The sequence below is a fragment of the Anoplopoma fimbria genome, chromosome 15 (assembly GCF_027596085.1).
Source record: "Anoplopoma fimbria isolate UVic2021 breed Golden Eagle Sablefish chromosome 15, Afim_UVic_2022, whole genome shotgun sequence".
NCBI classification, from domain to species: domain Eukaryota; kingdom Metazoa; phylum Chordata; class Actinopteri; order Perciformes; family Anoplopomatidae; genus Anoplopoma; species Anoplopoma fimbria.
This window is the reverse complement of record NC_072463.1, coordinates 12,556,194-12,574,853: the sequence shown is the minus strand read 5'-3', so window position 1 is coordinate 12,574,853 and position 18,660 is coordinate 12,556,194. Positions and strand designations below refer to the sequence as shown.

Genomic DNA, 18,660 nt, shown 5'->3' with positions numbered 1-18,660 from the left:
AGCCGCCCTTCTTGAGATGAAGTGCCCCTCTCCCTGCACAAGTGGTATCTGATGAGCCAGGCTTGACTCCTCATTGGACCACGAAGGAGGTTGGGTTACCACAAACGGGATTTAAACTGCAAATACAATCCCCAGTGTTAATGTGGAGTCATTTGGTAAGAGGAGAGATGGATTTATATCCTCGGTCTCAATTTTCAGAAGCTTCTTATGAGTTTGGGTTTGGTTTACCCGCTGGTGTACACATATGTAACCCCCACCCTGTGGACTGTTCTCTGTTTAGCAGATTGGAGTTTGAAAGAGTAGTTCTGAAATGTGTCTACCATATGTACATGGTGTGTGCTGCATGTCGATGGATGAGTGTGGGAGCTCGACTTTCTTTTAGGGCATGTTTTTTGCCTCAGCGTCTATGTGTTAGTACACACATGCTTGTAAGGTCTTGTGGAAGAACTACATGTGGCCAACGGAGATGAAAGACACTCAAACGGCATGGTCTGTGTCTTACACTAGAGACGCTATCCATGATTTCCTCAGGAGGGATTTGTACTAACTCAAGAGAGCTACTAATAGCCCCTTCAACTGGGGGGGGGGCAGCTCAGGTCAAGGAACTGATAGTGTCTGTACTCTTTGGATGTGGTGGCTCAGGAAATATAGCCAGAGGATAGTCTCCTGTTTGTCTAAACTACTTCTGAAGACCTGCCTAGACATGATGGCCGGCTTCAGACTCGCCACCCAGCCAGCACCATTGGAGAGACTAAACAGATTCACTAGAGGCCTGGTTCAGCAGACAGACTGGTTGACTCACCACACAGTACAGGCACATCCAAATGAATGGATGTGAATTTAAACCTGTCTACAACTACCTTCCCATCCTTCTATCTGTCCTTTTCCTGCAGAGGTACCCAGGATCACCTCAGAGCCCCAGGATGTCGATGTGACATCAGGGAACACTGTCTACTTCACCTGTAGGGCTGAAGGCAACCCCAAACCACAGATCATCTGGCTCAGGAACAAGTAAGACACCTAATGTTACGACCATGTTAAGCAACCAAAGACGTTATGTTCCTCAATATGTTTTTTGGTTTGTTTTCTTGAACGCGAGATCTCAGGAATGCCTTGAGGAGGAACGGACTAGTTTTCTATGGTCAAAAGGTCACTGTGACCTCAGCAAACACATTCATTGTCATAACTCAAGAATTTATATGCTAATTATGACAATTTCAAGTGTTGACATTTTGGACAGACATGGATGAATCCGATACTTGACTGGTTGGCAGAGGCATACAACTGTGACGCGGTAATTCTAGTTAAAACCAAAATCTGCTTTATTGGCTTTTTTTAGCTAGTTTTATTTTTAAAACTGATTTGATACATGTGTTTAAGTCCCATAAATTGTTGACATTTGAAATGAATTAAACAGAAGTTGCCAAGTTTGGACATTGCATTTCCCATTTTAGAAATGTTGGGATTATGCCAATAATGATTTAGTGTAAGTTTAGAAACTAAGCGTATGTTAATGATTTCTGTTTAATCCGTTGTGATGTGCTTCTCTGTGCGCTCCTGACAGCAATGCTCTGAACATGCGTGATGACAGTCGTCTGAACCTGCTGGAAGACGGGACTCTGATGATTCAGGACACCAGGGAGACGGACCAGGGAGTCTACCAGTGCATGGCCAAAAACGTGGCCGGCGAGGTCAAGACTTCACAGGTCACACTGCGTTACTTTGGAGCCCCCTGTAAGTGTCTGCCTTTAACCTCAACCTATGCACATCACGGGCAACCTATTAACGGCTAAAGCTGCAGTGGGCAACATGCCATGCAGAAATATCAGTTATGTCAATGTCCAGGCTGATTAATACACAGATTGACCTGGAAAAGAAATCCAGTTTTAAAGCACTCACTGGCACTCTCTAGAAAATTCACTACAGAACTTGTCCAGTCCAACTTATACCTACTGCATTTGTTAAATTTTGTATTCACATCTATTAACAAGGATTGGAACAGACTCACGAAATTTTGAACAACATGATGAGTTCTGCTGGTCAGACTTGACAAACATGATATGATCTCTGTCTCCAATCAGAATCAAAGTGTCTGCACTGTGGGTAGCACCTAGGTTACCCTAGTTCAGCAGGTCAAATAACTAGGATGTCTCACAGTGAGCAAAGCCCACTGACTTTCATGTCAATTTTACCTTCCACATACTTACACACACACACACACACACACACACACACACACTCAAGTTCATTCCGTCCTCTGTCTCTCACTCATCAATCAGTCATAGTGCCAATAGCTGCCGCTGGGGTTGATTAGCGCGGCTGTCTCCAGTTGACCCGAGGGTCATCGCCTGGGTGACGGATGGCCCTGGTGACGACCTCTTGTTAAGGAACACTTTCTGAGAGCAGCTGTTGTTCATTTCCTGTCTCTGTGTGATTGTTAATGCTAGGCCTCTAGCTGTGTATATATTTCCTCTGGCTCCACTGTAATCACTGGCTAAACATGGACAGGACTCCACCAGATTGTGTGATACACGTAGGAGGTTGCTTGGCAGTAATCAAAGTTATCGACAGAATTAGGTGACCTCTGTGTATGAACTGACACTGCAGACTAAATGTTTTCTCAACAGCTTTCTTTTAAAAACATGTATTACGGTTATCACTAGCTCCCTAATACCCTTAAGTTATTAAAAGCAGAAACCCAGATGAGATATGTGGTCACCTCTCACCTAATTAATCTAACCCCGTTCCCATGTTCTCCCCTCCTCGCCTCATGCTTCTCCTCCAGCACGGCCAAGTTTTGTGATCCAGCCCCAAAACACTGAGGTGCTGGTGGGAGAGAGTGTGACCCTGGAGTGTAGCGCCACAGGCCAACCGCAACCGCGGGTCACTTGGACGAAGGGCGATCGCACACCCCTGCCCAACGACGCCCGCATCAACACCACCCCCTCCGGAGGGCTTTACATCCAGAATGTGGACCAGGCGGATGGGGGACAGTACACCTGTTTTGCCTCCAATAATGTTGATACCATACACGCTACGGCGTACATCATCGTACAAGGTGGGAAACAGAATTTAATAGATTTAATATAAAATTATGGATTTAATATAAAATGGTTGAAACATGAATCTTGTTATCACTTGTAATTTATTTATTATTTATTGATAGGTATAATAGTTTTTCTGTCTGTACATATAATATTTCAGTTATTGTGGATTTTTTTTACTGTTTTTTTATTGCTTATTTACAATACTTGTTTTTTATTTCATTTTATTTTATCTTGTTTTTCTTTTACTATGTCTCTTGTTTTGCACTATACTCTATGCTGCTGTAATCCTGTAAATTTCCCCGCTGCGGGACTAATAAAGGATTATCTTATCTTATTTCATCTTATAATACAGCTCCCTTAATGTGTCCTGAGCCTGCCATGGCAGGTAAAGGCACCTATAAGGCCACATTTTGTTTTTCATAGTAAACTAAACCTCTTTTTCTCCCCGATTTGCGCCCAGCGATCCCCCAGTTCACGGTCACTCCCCAGGACCAGTCAGTCTTGGAGGGTCACACGGTGGACTTCTCCTGTGAGGCGAGCGGTTACCCCCAGCCGGTGATTGCCTGGACACGTGGGGGCAGTCCGCTACCCCTAGACCGCCGTCACGTGGTCCTGGCTTCCGGCACTCTCCGCATCACCCGGGTGGCGGCCCACGACGAGGGCCAGTATGAGTGCCAGGCCGTCAGCCCCGTGGGGACGGTGCGCATCGCCGTGCAGCTCAGCATCCAGCAAAGAGGTGAGGGTTTAGGGTGAAGCTTCAAACTGACCATGTGTACTTGAAGCAGAAATAAGTGGGAGTGAAGGATCAAGCCATTCGTCTGCTGCTGAAGATCCACTGCAGTGGTTAACATGGAAGCCAATCAGTGTGAAATATGTGGCTGCTGAAAGGCACTCGTCAAACACTGCATGTTTGTGCAGGAGGAGGAGGAGGAGGAGGAGGTTTGTGTTAGGTGGTAAAATGTGAAGAGTTGTGCATTGCTCTCCATTCACAGCTAATTTGACAAATTAGTTCAAATGCAAATCTTCTTTTAAACAATGCCTGTATACATTGAAAGATATATGGCCGTGTGTGAGATTTGTGTGGGCAAATTTTACATCTTTATTCTGTAAATGTGCTATAATGTATTATACTGCCCTGTTATTCATTCTGCATGGGCATAGGGGTTTGAATCCGTCTTTGTTCGGAAGAAGGCATTTATAAGTTGGTGTGTCTCACTGCTTCTCTCTCGTGTGTGTGTGTGTGTGTGTGTGTGTGTGTGTGTGTGTGTGTGTGTGTGTGTGTGTGTGTGTGTGTGTGTGTGTGTGTGTGTGTGTGTGTGTGTGTGTGTGTGTGTGTGAGTAGGTGAAATTACAGGTTTGATTTAGCACAGGAAAGCATGGCAGTCTGTAATCCTGTGATGACACCATGTTTTTCCATGTAGTAATGGCTGTTAACATGGCACAAAGTACACGTTGCATAATGGCCCCACACTGCTAAAGCGCTGTACGAGCCCACAACCATGCTGCCAGTGTATGATCGCTGCCTTCTTCTAAGAGTGTGCTGTGCAGAGGAATAGACAAAGCATTAGAAGAAAGTGAAAAGCAGCAGGAATTGGCAGGATGTGGTTTTTCTAACGTGGTGAGGCAGATTTCCGTCCCTCTTGATAACCCGAGCTGTTTTTGGTAGCTGAAAGGGTTACAGCACAGGCAGCTTCCACATTGCCTGCAGCTTTAACTGTGCTGTGTGCTGCACGCTGCAGTGAACCCTGTGTTTTAGAAAGTTCAACTTTGATTTAAAGGCAGTTAATTAGTGTTAGACTATGAAACCACCTCCTTCCCCCACTTAATGTTTCTAGAACTTGTGGGATTTTCCCATGGCCAGGTGCCTCACTGCTGGCTGCTACATGGGAACCATGAAGGAATTTGAACATTGGTCTGTGTGTGGGGGGGGCAAGCAAGCAGCCATCCTCTCCCACCCAACACCTCAGCTGTGGAAGGGTTGTATCATGAATGTTAGACAGTATAACACAATGACTCACTCTTTAACTATGCTCAACACTGTTTGTGTGTGGACGGGCTCGGTGACTGCTGACCAACTCAATCTCTGCACACGAATGGAAAACGGCTGTTTTTACTTCATGTAATTGAAAAAAGACAGAGTGTATGCGAGTGTGTATCGCGTCTATTTGGTCAAGATCATAATTTAAAAACAAAAAAAATGAGAGACACTGCTGACACAATATGTTGAAATAAGGACAAAAATTGAAAACCACTCTGAATTGCAGCATAAATATGTTCCACTGTGAGCAATTGCCCATTGCGCTATTTGCTACCACATGAAGCAATGCATTATTTCTTTCTCCAAATACAGTCTGCATTCATGTCCCCATGAACTCCACGCAGACTGTAAGATGTTGACATTTTGCTGCTCTGTAATAAAGGGAAGAAAAATAGTGACTGCAGTGTAACACAAACACTGAGTGTGTGTGTGTGTGTGTGTGTGTGTGTGTGTGTGTGTGTGTGTGTGTGTGTGTGTGTGTGTGTGTGTGTGTGTGTGTGTGTGTGTGTGTGTGTGTGTTCGTTCTATGAGCATATTCAGGACTCTAAAACAAAGATTGATCTTAGGGATTCATGTCTCTTATGATGAAACTATAAAATGCAGTTGTTACATGTACAGTCATTTGAGCACCAGCGCATAATCATTAACACATGCATATGTGTGTGTATGTTTTAACTCATCCAGTAACGCCTGTTTTCACAAATGCTCCAAGGGACCTGACGGTGGAGTCTGGCCAGGACGCCCAGATTCCCTGCAGCGCTCAGGGCCAGCCACAACCTGTCCTCACCTGGAACAAGGTTAGACGATAGAGCTCCTGTTGCCACCTCATCGCTGCAGAGGTCACGGGGTTAGACAAGCGGTTGAATGAGAACAGTGAAATAAAAGGGACTGGGGCCAGGGAAGGGTGTGTGGTTAGCTCATTTTGTCATTGTATTCGTTAATGCAAATAATGACAATGTGGTAACTCAGTGATAGCATGTTGAATTTATTCGTGTTTCTGTCAATGTAAACTAAACAGCTCTGTGGACGGACAGAACAGGTCCCACCTGTGAGGCTCTTAACCTCTACCCTTTGTCCCGCCCTCTCTCTCCCAGGATGGTGTTCAGGTTACAGAGAGTGGCAAGTTCCACATCAGCCCTGAGGGTTATCTAGAGGTGAAGGACGTGGGCACCGCTGACGGCGGACGCTACGAGTGTGTCGCCCGCAATCCCATCGGCTACCAGGTTGCCAGCATGGTGCTTACTGTCACAGGTAAAGATCAATTGTTGCTGGTAGCTCGTAACCAAGAACTTTGGTTGTCTTATTTTCCCTTTCTGCTTTAGGGTCAGGATCAGTTTGTGCACGGTATTAGCAAGCAAGTAGGTATGTTGCCTATTAATCCAGGAGCAAATTTGGTCAAATGAATGATAAAACCTTAATTTTTTCTTAAAATACAGTACCAGTCAAAAGTTTGGACACACCTTCTCATTCAATGGTTTTTCTTTATTTTTATTTTTTTCTACATTGTAGATTAATATTGAAGACATCCAAACTATGAAGGAACACATATGGAATTATGTGGTAAACAAACAAATGCTCAACAAACCAGAATATGTTTTATATTTTACATTCTTCAAAGTTGAATGAGAAGGTGTGTCCAAACGTTTGACTGGTACTGTATATAAACCTGTTGTCAAATCTGACAATTGAATAGCTTAAATCCTGACAGAAGTGTTAATGGAGGTACAAAGAAGACTAAGTGAAGCAGGAAAGTTGTAAAATAATTTGTTAGCTGTGTAACAGGTCAGCTCTTCCCAGCGTGTGCTGGTGTTTCCTGCTGAGATTTCCCAGGTCAGAGCACAGCACTCTGCTGGTGAACTGTAATTTGTATCAATGTGCTCTGTTGTTGTTGGACTCTCTAAGTCCTCTTGTTGCAATCGCACTGTGTTCAATGGCACACTAAGATGAAGAACTGTGCCAGAAGTGTATTCACTGCAAACTCAGGAGCGGAAGTGCAGCACCATAAAAGATTCATTTACTTTTAGTAACCTAAGCTGTGTTTCCTGATCACTGATAACCTTGTGTGTGTTAGAGAATAGAATGCAGTGGCACCGGTAGTGTAAATAGCATAGATACTTTAAAAAATATGTATACATATTTGAAAACATTTAAAGGGTGCCCAATAAGAAAGTTCATCTATCATCATCAGCTGTAAAAGCCGTATGAGAGCAGTGCAGAGCGGTGGTTATTAGCTAGCCAGTGGGACACGTTCACGTGCACTAAAAGAAGCACTGAGTAGCTCTGATTACACACAGAGAGGTAGAGTGACGCCACTCTCTGCTCAGGTAAACACTACTCCACTATATCTTTACATAGATAAGAGTTGTTTCCTGGTATATTCATGCCCTAAATATCGTATAATGAACCTTTAATTGAGCAGTTTAATGAAAATGAAATAGTTATGTTGATCAACTTTGTATATATGCCCCATTAACATCTTAGCTCCAGACGTATTTCATTTATTTATACTTCTGTCTGTGTGTGACAACAGTTCCTGCAGTCAGCAGAGAGGGCGACACCTTTGTGAGCACGTCCATAGAGCAAGCCATCCGTAATGTGGACAGCGCTATTGAGTCAACAAGGAGACGTCTCTTTGATGGGTAAGTTACAAGAAACTCACAGCAAACACTCGCTCGGTGACTCTGGGGTCCTTACAGTCAAGTCCCATGAAGTGAGTCAATCAGAAAAGCATGCTGTTCATTATGTTTAAGCAGTGAGGAATAGTGTGCCTACAGTGAGGGGGTGCTATGCACTGTGGATAACTAAATGGAGGAAAGGACCTGGTACCAGGGCGAGTTGAGTTGAGCAGGACCATGCAGTGAGAACGAGGCATTTGGCTTATGAATGCTTTTGTACAATATCGGAAAGAAACTGCACACAATTTGGGGGGTTTTATTCACAAATATGGGAGTTTATCATTCACAGTCATGTGATTCTGGTTTGTAATGTACATTCTCTCTTACTATACAATGTCTGCGATGGAGAGAATCCTGTGCACAGCCAGTGCTTTGTGCTTGCTATTAATAGCCACTAAGTCTACAGCCCTATTCATTTACATATAATATACCTTTTAAATTAAAATAGGCCGCTCTTATACAGATGCATATTATTATAACTTTAAGATTTATTTCCTTAAATGTAAATGTCCTAAAACTAATACATCCTTGACGTAGATTGTAGCCAATTAAAAGAGAGCAGCACTCTGCGGCTACAGTATGTCATTAGTCCTTTTCCATTTGGACTAATTGAAGTATGTAGCTCTGTAGAGACTCAGTCCAGAGCTACATGCTCATGGGGCCTCAGTTAGGATACAAATGGCTTGTCTCACATCATCTTGGCACATGACTTGCATGTTCTAAGTGTGAGTCAGAGCCTTCAGGGAAAGAGCGTGGCCATTCAGAGGGGCTGCTAATATTGCTGCTCTTTACTGTTTCAGTGCACAGGGTTTGCAGTTTTAAAGATGCAGTCCAGAATGCTCCATTCAAAAGACGTTTCCTTAGGGACAGACATTTAGTCAGTTACTCTGACAGCTGCAGTCAATATTTGCGACTGCTTTCTAACTGCTTTTCATTACATCTTCAGCGATCTCTTTTTCATCTGCGCATCAACCCAATCAGTTTGGGGCTGTTAAAGGAAATGATTGTGTCTTGAAGTCTTTGTTAATCCGTTTTTCATTCGGTCTGTCACTGTTAGAGATGTACTTTAGGTGGTTTCAGTATTGCTCATAAGTGTTTCCATCCTGCTGAATGATGTGGTTAGCAGCTGTGTTTTTCTTGGCATGCTCACAAATGCACTCTGCCCACACATGCATACACAAACACATACACAAAGACACACATGAAGAGGAGAAATGCACACATGAACTCCCAGTGGTAACCTGAATTGAGATGAGGGGATTTCCAGCTCTCTTTAATGGCGATCACAGATTAAGATGCAGCCTCCTCCTTGGCCGATGGCACCTGGGTCTTCAGAAATGGTTTGGATATAACGGAAAAACCAGAACGACAGTAGAGAATGAGAGCGCATCAGAAGAAAAGCACGTTGGCTGCACTGCTGCTAAGTGTCAGACAGTTAAACCGTGAGTGTTGTTTGTTGACGACGACAGCTGTTCATTATAGAAACAAATTGCATCTTTGACGCCAGCTTTTCTAAATTATCAAATGATAGAAGCCACCCGTTTTTCCCACAGAGAAAAAATAAAAATGTACACGCACTTTTAATCGGTGTTGCCAACAGCTGTTCACACCAATGTCCGTGTTGTCTACTGTACAGCCGAAATAATTTATATAAACGCTAACAAAAATCTATGATAAAGTTAAGTATACATATATATATATATACATCATCATTACAGTTTCTGTATATCTACATGAATGCTCTGTGTTTATCATAGAATATATGAATATATGTATGAATATATGTGTTGTTGCTGTACCAGCAATCCAATAAAAAGTTACATAACTTACATAACAAAAAAAAACTGAAACCCATTAAGATGTCAAATAAAGGGTTCATGTTTCAATAGTAACTTGGCTTGCATGCGCATTATGTCATAATGTAAATGTGCTTGCCAAATGACATAGTTCTGTTTTTAGTTTTTGATCTGGGAAGGACACCTGTGGATTGGCATGTGTCTTAATGGTTTGCTGAACTCTCAAGTGCATGGTTAAAAAAGTAGATGAGGTGACCGTAAAGCAGTCGTAAATCTGTAGACTTCAGAAGGGAACAGCGCACGTTCTTCATGCACACAGACTCAGCAATGAGTGCAGGGACTAAGATGTTTGTGTATGTTTTGAGCTTCCTCTTGTTTGAACTCGCTGACCTGCTCTAGCTGCAGCAAAGACATGTTTCTGGAGTGTCGGAGAAAGCCCCGCCTGCTCTTCCAGCCCTCTAAACAAATGTACCAAGAAGAATGTGATTTGAAGATGAAATGACTCCACACATTGTATCATATCCACAGCCTCTCCTCCCTCATCACTCTTTGGTTCTCCGCCCGCTCCCTCACACCGTGTCTCTGTCCCTCATTCCTCCAGTCAGCCTCGTACCCCAGGGGAGTTGCTAGCTCTCTTCCGGTATCCACGTGACCCCTACACAGTGGAGCAGGCACGTGCCGGGGAGATCTTCGAGCAGACCCTTCTGCTCATCCAGAACCACGTCAACCAGGGTCTCATGGTCGACACCAACGGCACCGGTGAGTCCAATGACCAAATGTTCTGAGCGGCTACCAAAAAGGGCTGTGCCTTTTTGTTACTTTGCTGTGCGAGGCTGTAACTATTGTATGAGAATTAGACCTCGGGTTGGCTGTGTAAAATGTGTCCGTACGCCAGGACTAATGAAGTGAAGCCGATGTTTGTAAAGAAGAACAATTATGTTATATACGTTGTGATGGTACTTGCATGGTAAAGTGACCATTTAAAGACATAGCATATCTAAGTATAACAGGAAAGGGGAAAGTTGACCGAGGTTTTGCCGGGTTCAACGCTTACTCATTGGAGCACAGAGCGAAAAGGGGCGGTACTTAGAGGGGTCAATTGAGACTTTGTAGATGAACACCTTTTTTTGCCTAAATCAAATCGGTACGTTGAGTAGGAACATTGGCAGTCAACCAGCCAAGTTGGTGAACAGGAACCTGCTGCTTGATTCAGTTATGGAAAGCTCAGTCCATAGTTACCTCTTCCTGCCATTTGAAATCATTTCACTATAAACCCAATTCCAACATGATGAACTTATTTTACATGAAATATTGTCGAGCAATTTGACAGCTTTTTGACGTGACTTTGTCGTCTTCATTCACTATTGTCAAATTTTATAATAAAGTTTTCTTTAGATTATGGATGCTGGTGAAATTAAGAATCAGGACTTAGTGAGCGACACCAATGAGGTTACGTTCCTTCACAAACCAAACTTTGAGAACTTTTTACAATGAGCTGTTGTGTAGCACCAACCCGCTTCCTTTATTGCATCACTTGGATGGAGAGTGTTCTGTCCTTTCAGGCATCCTGTGTCTGCACGCTCTGCAGCTGAAGATGGCCAAATACCGCTGCTTCCCGTCAGGGTGTGAACAGCCTCGGAGGGCCCATGGGAGTCCGCTCTCTGGTTTACTGGTGTTACAGGGTGGAGCCTTTGGCACACCGTTGCTGTTGATTATGCTGTCTTCATGGCATGGGGAATAACCACTGGATCAACCTAATGCTTGGAGAAAATGATTAATGGTTGTTTGCGTTTGGAAAAGTGTGACCTCATCAAGACAAAATGGATCTGATCTTGTTTTCTGTGGACTTGTCCTGAAGTAAAAATCACAAAACGCTTTGCAGATTGTAATCCTGTTCAGTTCAGTTCAAAGATGTGTAGTCACTGACTTTGTGATTTGTGCACTATTTTCCTAAAATAAACGGTTGGATTACAGTTCAATTGCACTTCAGTATGTATGTCAGTAAGTGAACGCATCGTCTTTCATATGGGCCAATGTTCAGTTCTGATTCAGACTGTCTTCAGTTCAGCAGTACATTCCGATGTAGCTTGTATTAGTTTTGACAAATGTCATTGTCCCCGGCAACCCTCAAGGATAAACAGGTGTAGCTATTCGGAGGACAAATGGAAATGTCATTTGCCATCAAACAGACAACATTCTACTAAAGTCTCTCTGTGGATTCAGTAAGAAGCTCCCATCCAGTTCTCTTAAGCAAAGTCTCATGCAACCAGTAATTCAATTCTCAACCACTCAATGGATTAGCATGTTTTTGTGAGCAACTTTTGGCTGTGGATAACCCTCCATCTGTATGGCATTTTATCTTAAGCATGACCCGAGGCGTAGACGTAATCGTGGAGCAGTTGACAAGGAGCCCGTAAACAGTTTTATTAGCCCAACACCACACAACACTGAACCTACATCACTGCCGAGCACACAACACATTTTAAGATGGTGCGTGTTGTCGTACAGATTTATGCAAGCGTGTGGGGAGACCAGCAGAGCATAGGTTGATTTGGATGTTTATGTGCATAAGCATCTTCCTTTGCATGCATAGAAAATGGCTTTATGGTGCATGAAAGTACTCATTGTAATAGAGGGTTAACGTTAACAGCACCAAGGTTAAATTGACTGGTTGTGAGTCTGTGTTCTGGGGGATGGTGTCTCAGATGTGGTGCTTTGGAAAAGTTAACCTGAAGCCAAGAACAAGAACATATGTTTATAAAGAAGAAGGAGAGGATTGCTATTATGTAAGTGAAGAGTTTCATGTCGTCAAGGGGGAAACATAAAGGTGAAAGTTAGTGTTGGAGTAAAAAGAGAGACGGGGAAGCAGAAATGAGCTGTGTGTAATATGAACAAAGAGAGGGAGAGACAGTGTTTTCATTACGTATGCCAACAAACAAGTGTTGACGGACAGCTTTCTGCCCGTCAGCAGAAACAAACGTGCTGTTTTCATCGTATCTCTATTTTGTCTGAGAGGGCAACACCACACCGTTGGCCCAACCTCTGTATTCTGACACATTAACACAGAGGGTGAGAGAATGAGGGTGAGAGGGGGATAAAGCCGGTAGCAGGTTTTGCCATTCAGACAGGAAGTGTCACCCAGTCTTCACTGAGGTGTGCCGCACACACTTGTTCTCACGCATGCACCATAACACACCACATTCACACTTTGATATGCTGCACACTGGAGCTTTCTTAGAGGAGCTCTCGCATATCAAAAGCAAGTCAGGGCAGGTTAGCGACACACTGAAACTGGTGCCCTCAAGACAGGAGGTGCTTGCTAATCTCTGTCTGCTATAAAAAAACGATATAATACATGTATGTGAATAATTAGTAATAGACACTAGGCTACTGTGTATCCTAAATGAAGGCTTGCATGGTGATGCACTTTACCTAGATTAGGCATTTTAACCCTTATCCAGCCTCTGTATGTGTCATTTCTGTTGCTCTCCCGCAGCATTCCGCTACAACGACCTGGTGTCCCCTCACTTTCTGGATGTGATCGCCAACCTGTCCGGCTGCACCGCCCACCGTCGCTTCAACAACTGCTCCGACATTTGCTTCCACCAGAAGTACCGCAGCCACGACGGCACCTGCAACAACCTGCAGCACCCGATGTGGGGCGCGTCCCTCACGGCCTTCCAACGACTCCTGAAGTCGGTCTACGACAACGGCTTCAACCTGCCGAGAGGTGCTACTGACCTGCTGCACAATGGCTACAGGCTACCTCTGCCGAGGTTGGTGTCCACCACCATGATCGGAACGGAGACCATCACTCCTGACGACCGCTACACTCACATGCTGATGCAGTGGGGACAGTTCCTGGACCACGACCTGGACTTGACAGTGGCGGCCCTCAGCCAGTCGAGGTTCTCCGACGGCCAGCTGTGCACTCAGGTCTGCACCAACGACCCGCCGTGCTTCCCCATCCACTTCCCGGCCAACGACCCACGGCAGCTGCGGAGCGGGGCTCGCTGCATGTTCTTCGTCCGATCCAGCCCCGTGTGCGGCAGCGGGATGACCTCTCTCCTCATGAACAGCGTGTACCCAAGAGAGCAGATCAACCAGCTGACCGCTTACATCGACGCTTCCAATGTCTATGGCAGCTCTCGCCATGAATCTGAGGAAATCAGAGATTTGGCCAGCCAAAGGGGTCTGCTCCGGCAAGGTATCATCCAGCGGACAGGGAAGCCTCTCCTGCCCTTTGCTGCTGGACCTCCCACTGAGTGTATGAAGGATGAAAATGAGAGTCCAATCCCATGTTTCTTAGCTGGAGATCACCGTGCCAATGAGCAGCTAGGTCTGACCGCCATGCACACGGTGTGGTTCAGGGAACACAACCGCATAGCTACGGAGCTACTGAGACTCAACCCCCACTGGGACGGGGACACCATCTACCACGAGGCCAGGAAGATAGTGGGGGCCCAGATGCAGCATATCACCTACAGGCACTGGTTGCCAAAGGTAAGGTTCTCTTTTTTAAAAACTAGTTTTTTCTCTTTATTTCCATAGTTATAACCAAAAAAAAGGCATTTAAAAGTAATAGTGAAGTAGCAATGATAAATAAGAAAGACCGTTGTGTTCCCTTTCCTGTCTAGATCCTGGGTGAGGCAGGCATGAAGATGATGGGGACATACGCCGGTTACAACCCCAATATTAACACCGGCATCCTCAGTTCTTTCGCCACAGCTGCGTTCCGCTTTGGGCACACCCTCATCAACCCAATACTGTACCGGTTAGACCAGGACTTCCAGCCTATCCCCCAGGGACACATCTCCCTGCACCGGGCCTTCTTCTCGCCGTTCCGCATCGTGAACGAGGGCGGCATTGACCCGCTGCTCCGTGGGCTCTTTGGCGTTGCTGGCAAAATGCGTGTTTCCACACAGCTGCTGAATACGGAGCTGACGGAGAGGCTGTTCTCCATGGCCCACGCTGTGGCTCTGGACCTGGCTGCCATGAATATTCAGAGAGGAAGGGACCACGGTATACCACCTTACAATGATTACAGAGTCTTCTGCAACCTGACCTCAGCTCAGACCTTTGATGACCTGAAGAACGAAATTAAGAATCCTAACGTCAGAGAGAAACTGCAGAGGTTATTACACACTCAAGATGATTACTCCGATTATTGACTTGTTTTCCTACCTTTGCTTTAGACCAGCATACAACAAATGAGACCAGGTTATCTGTGGGCTATATTGAACATTGTCATGATAAATCTGTTTTGTAATATATTCACATCGTTCCTGTGTGGCAGGCTGTATGGCACTCCTCTGAACATCGACCTGTTCCCCGCGCTGATGGCTGAAGACCTGGTCCCTGGCAGCAGACTGGGGCCCACCCTCATGTGTCTGCTGGCAACCCAGTTCAAACGCCTGCAGGATGGAGACAGGTACAGTAAGACGGTCACTCCTTTTGTGAGGAGACCAATCAATAATATGGATTACACTAGAACACTCTGAGGCTATAAAGCTTCTGCTCTGGCAGTATTTCTTAGGAATCATGTCAAATACACCCGGTGCTTCTCCATCACGTGAAAGTGTGAGAAATAAAAATATCCCGCCTCCCTTCCGTCCGTCCGTCTGTCTTGTCCAGGTTCTGGTATGAAAACCCGGGCGTGTTCTCTCCTGCCCAGCTGACACAGCTGAAGCAGGCCTCTCTGACGCGGGTGCTGTGCGACAACGGGGACAACATCACACGCGTCCAGCAGGACGTCTTCAGGGTGGCCGAGCTGCCCCACGGCTACGGCAGCTGTGACGACGTCCCTCAGATAGACCTGCGCATGTGGCAGGACTGCTGTGAAGGTGAGAGCAAGCTCAAATGCTCACACTGTATGGCATGGAAGCATCAAGCAGTCTGGCACAACACCACAAACTACAACCTACAACCTCAGACATCACATGATCACCATCGTCTGTTTGATTCAGTCAATAACAAGATGGGCCTGACTAGGGATTAAAGGATTTATGGATACTAGCACTACTATCAATACTGCTTATCAGTTCGGTTCCTTATCGATAGTACTTATCGGTTCTTTTTGATTATTTTGTGAGGGAAAAAAAGACAATTAATTAAAAAGGAATATACTTTGCTTTATTAAAAGCTGCCTTGGAGCTGCTAATGTGAAGGGACTTGGGCCGGGACGGGCGGTGTTAGAGGGAGGGGGGCGGGCCGGGATGGGCGGTGGTAGAGGGAGGGGGTGCGGGCTGGGGCGGGAGGGAGGGGGCGGTGGTAGAGGGAGGGGGGCGGTGGTAGAGGGAGGGGGTGCGTGGAGGGAGGGGGTGCGGGGTGGGGGCTGGGAGGGGGGCGGTGTTAGAGGGAGGGGGGCGGTGTTAGAGGGAGGGCGGGCGGTGGTAGAGGGGGGGGGGCGGTGTTAGAGGGAGGGCGGGGCGGAGGTACAGGGAGGGGGTGCGGTGGTAGAGGGGGGGGGGCGGTGTTAGAGGGAGGGCGGGCGGAGGGAGGGAGGGGGTGCGGTGGTAGAGGGGGGGGGCGGGCTGGGTCATGGCTTCAGCCTCAGCCCGACAGTCTACAAACATTTCCAAAATCCTTAAAATACAGGCGCAGCTCAACAATCAGCTGAGCGAGTAGCCTGGTTTATTAACCGGTTCTTGTGCTCGTACTCACAGACAGTCGCTACTGTGCATTTCAGCACGTTTATGTTCTGTGTGTTTGACAGATTGCTGGTGTTTCCTCCGGTACTTTTGAGTTTTTTTGCATTTGAGACAACGACAATTAACCGCATCTCCTCGAGTAAAATATATCAAACTTTCGATCTTTTTCTTCTCTCTGCCATCATGTGTGTCTCAAGCTGTACTGAGCCGAAGTCGGTGTGTGTGTGTGCGTCTGTGTGTGCGTGTGTGTCAAAGTCAGTATGAGGAAGTAAATGTTCTTGCATTTGTATAACACAATGATGCCCGAGGGCTTCCTGCTCATCAGGATCTAAACTAATCATTAGCAAACACTGGTCCTGCCCAAAGACACTATGTGATGCGGACTGGAGGGTCCAGGAATCAAACCGCTGTTCTTCCACGTAGAGGACGACGCATACTTTCTCTTACTCACATTGTTCAGTTACTGTGTATTGGTTCACAATAGCCAACATGGCAGTGTAAATTCATGATTTCATGTTAAGTTTCACCTTCTAAACTTCTCTCATGGCAGTATCAATTTACAAAAATGAGCTGCAAATATCAATTACAGCTGCTGTAAAAGGGTCAGTTTCTATACACGGTGATTTATTCTGAAAAGCATAACCTCTCACCTCGTTTATCATCGTGATTAATCTTTAAAATGCCTTTCTTCAAGATGTAAGTAAACATAGTGTAACAGCACAGGAAGTTGCCTAGACGTTTCAGTTGACACTGGTCTAGTATTGGGGCCATTTGTTCAAATTAAAGTCGAACAATTTCCTCACCCTTTGTTTCCCTTTGATAACATCTTCCTCAAGGCAGCCTGGCCTCACACTAACCATTTGTTTTTATGCTGTCATTTGGGGCAGCCCCTTTTTACAGTGGCAAGGTGAAGTCAAATAGATGTCACTGGTGTGCTTGTTGCTTGACTGTGTGTGAAACTTGGAGGCAGAGATGAAGTATAACACAGTTTCAGGCTCCAGCACCTCGTAACGAAAAGGAGATTTGACTGTAAAGAAACATCGTCTGGGCTCATTTCCGTGAGAGAAAAGAACACTTCCTACTGTCAGATGTGGATTTTGTTTTGTTTTGAAATCAGTGTCAAATGCGGTAAAATGCCTGGATCGCCACATCAGTGACACACTCCTGACATAACCAGTGTTGTGCTTTTCACAGACTGCTCCCGCTAACAGCAGGGAAGAGATTTTTATTTGGATGTTTAAACATTTCACCCGTGGGTGCAGCTGACAAAGCAAAAAGGAGATGAATGAAGAGGCACCCCCTGCTGCTATACTAAACCAGCATTGGGGTTTATACTGCTAGTTTGTATCAGTTATTGAAGATGTGATGCGTCGAGGAAAAATAAATTGGCTGAGATTAGAATCGATAAGAGTGACTGAGAGCCAAGCAATGATCTGTCATTAAAACACTGAGCAATCATCAGATAAACTTTGTTGAATGAGCTTGAGTATCTTAACATGAACCCTTCCTTCCTCCTGAGCCTGTAAATAGGGCTTGCAGGAGCAACATGACGTGATAGTTTTTCACGTTTACTAACGGCTCCGGTTGATTCTGGGTGGTAAGAGGATGTTTTTAGAGACATAATGACGTTTGTCTATCGTTCACTCAGAATATATTTGTGTTGCATTCAGGATGGATGAATTCTTGTGTGATGTAGCGGCTGGAGGGGAAATGGTTTCAGTAGACTCTTGTGATATAAAATAAAGTGTAAGTCTAGCTTTAGGGCTCACCTTCCAAAATAGAATGTGGCAGCTTCATCAAGTCATTGTCATCAGAGAACAAGCTACAGGGTTCAGGGATTAAAAAAAACAAGAGACAATCGTGTTAATAAGCAACACATGGTGCCTCCTAATTATTCTCCTTTCATCCCAGATTCTGACCCAGGCTATTCAACCTCCCTCGACAGAATGTACAAGGGAAGAGCTAAGCTAATAAACCGAGAATCTCCTGGCAGAGAGAAGGGGGGGGGCACTGTCTGTCTGTCTGTCTGTAAGTCTGTAAGGCTGGTTCACAGTTGTGTTTAGGTCCTTCAAGAGAGAGGACACCACTGGGAACTTGTGTGTGTGTGCAGGCAGGACAGGAGCGTGCATTGGTGTGCTCTTGCGTGTCTATCAGCACCAGATAGGACGTCCTGTTGTGTTTAGATAGTCTTTGTCTTTTACTGACTGTGATCTGGTAAATGAAAGGCACTCTGAGGCGGAGCAGCCTGACTACTGGACCTGGTCCCGTTCATCTGTCCTCCCTCAGCTTTACTGTTGACTGTCTCCTGTTGCTCTATGCTGATGCTCAGCATGCCCCAGGTGTGTTCTAGAGTACAACAGGGTTCTGTGATAGTGTGTGTGTGTGTGTGTGTCTTTTATTCCCTTTGATCTGGGTGCAGTGACGGCAGCCTGAGAGTGAGTCATGGTAGTACAA

The 18,660-nt window shown here is 45.4% G+C and overlaps 1 protein-coding gene across 1 annotated transcript in view; it reads left to right on the top strand.

The window, feature by feature from the left end:
* The window catches only part of LOC129103544 (peroxidasin), a 46,078-nt gene that overhangs the window by 23,866 nt on the left and 3,552 nt on the right, over positions 1 to 18,660 (top strand). Inside the window, exons 8-19 of the mRNA XM_054614061.1 lie at positions 894 to 1,011; positions 1,565 to 1,734; positions 2,786 to 3,058; positions 3,508 to 3,783; positions 5,770 to 5,882; positions 6,180 to 6,336; positions 7,616 to 7,724; positions 10,158 to 10,315; positions 13,053 to 14,059; positions 14,194 to 14,690; positions 14,853 to 14,987; positions 15,191 to 15,399. Coding sequence (XP_054470036.1) covers positions 894 to 1,011; positions 1,565 to 1,734; positions 2,786 to 3,058; positions 3,508 to 3,783; positions 5,770 to 5,882; positions 6,180 to 6,336; positions 7,616 to 7,724; positions 10,158 to 10,315; positions 13,053 to 14,059; positions 14,194 to 14,690; positions 14,853 to 14,987; positions 15,191 to 15,399 — 3,222 coding nt within the window. The remainder of the gene's footprint in view (positions 1 to 893; positions 1,012 to 1,564; positions 1,735 to 2,785; positions 3,059 to 3,507; positions 3,784 to 5,769; positions 5,883 to 6,179; positions 6,337 to 7,615; positions 7,725 to 10,157; positions 10,316 to 13,052; positions 14,060 to 14,193; positions 14,691 to 14,852; positions 14,988 to 15,190; positions 15,400 to 18,660) is intronic.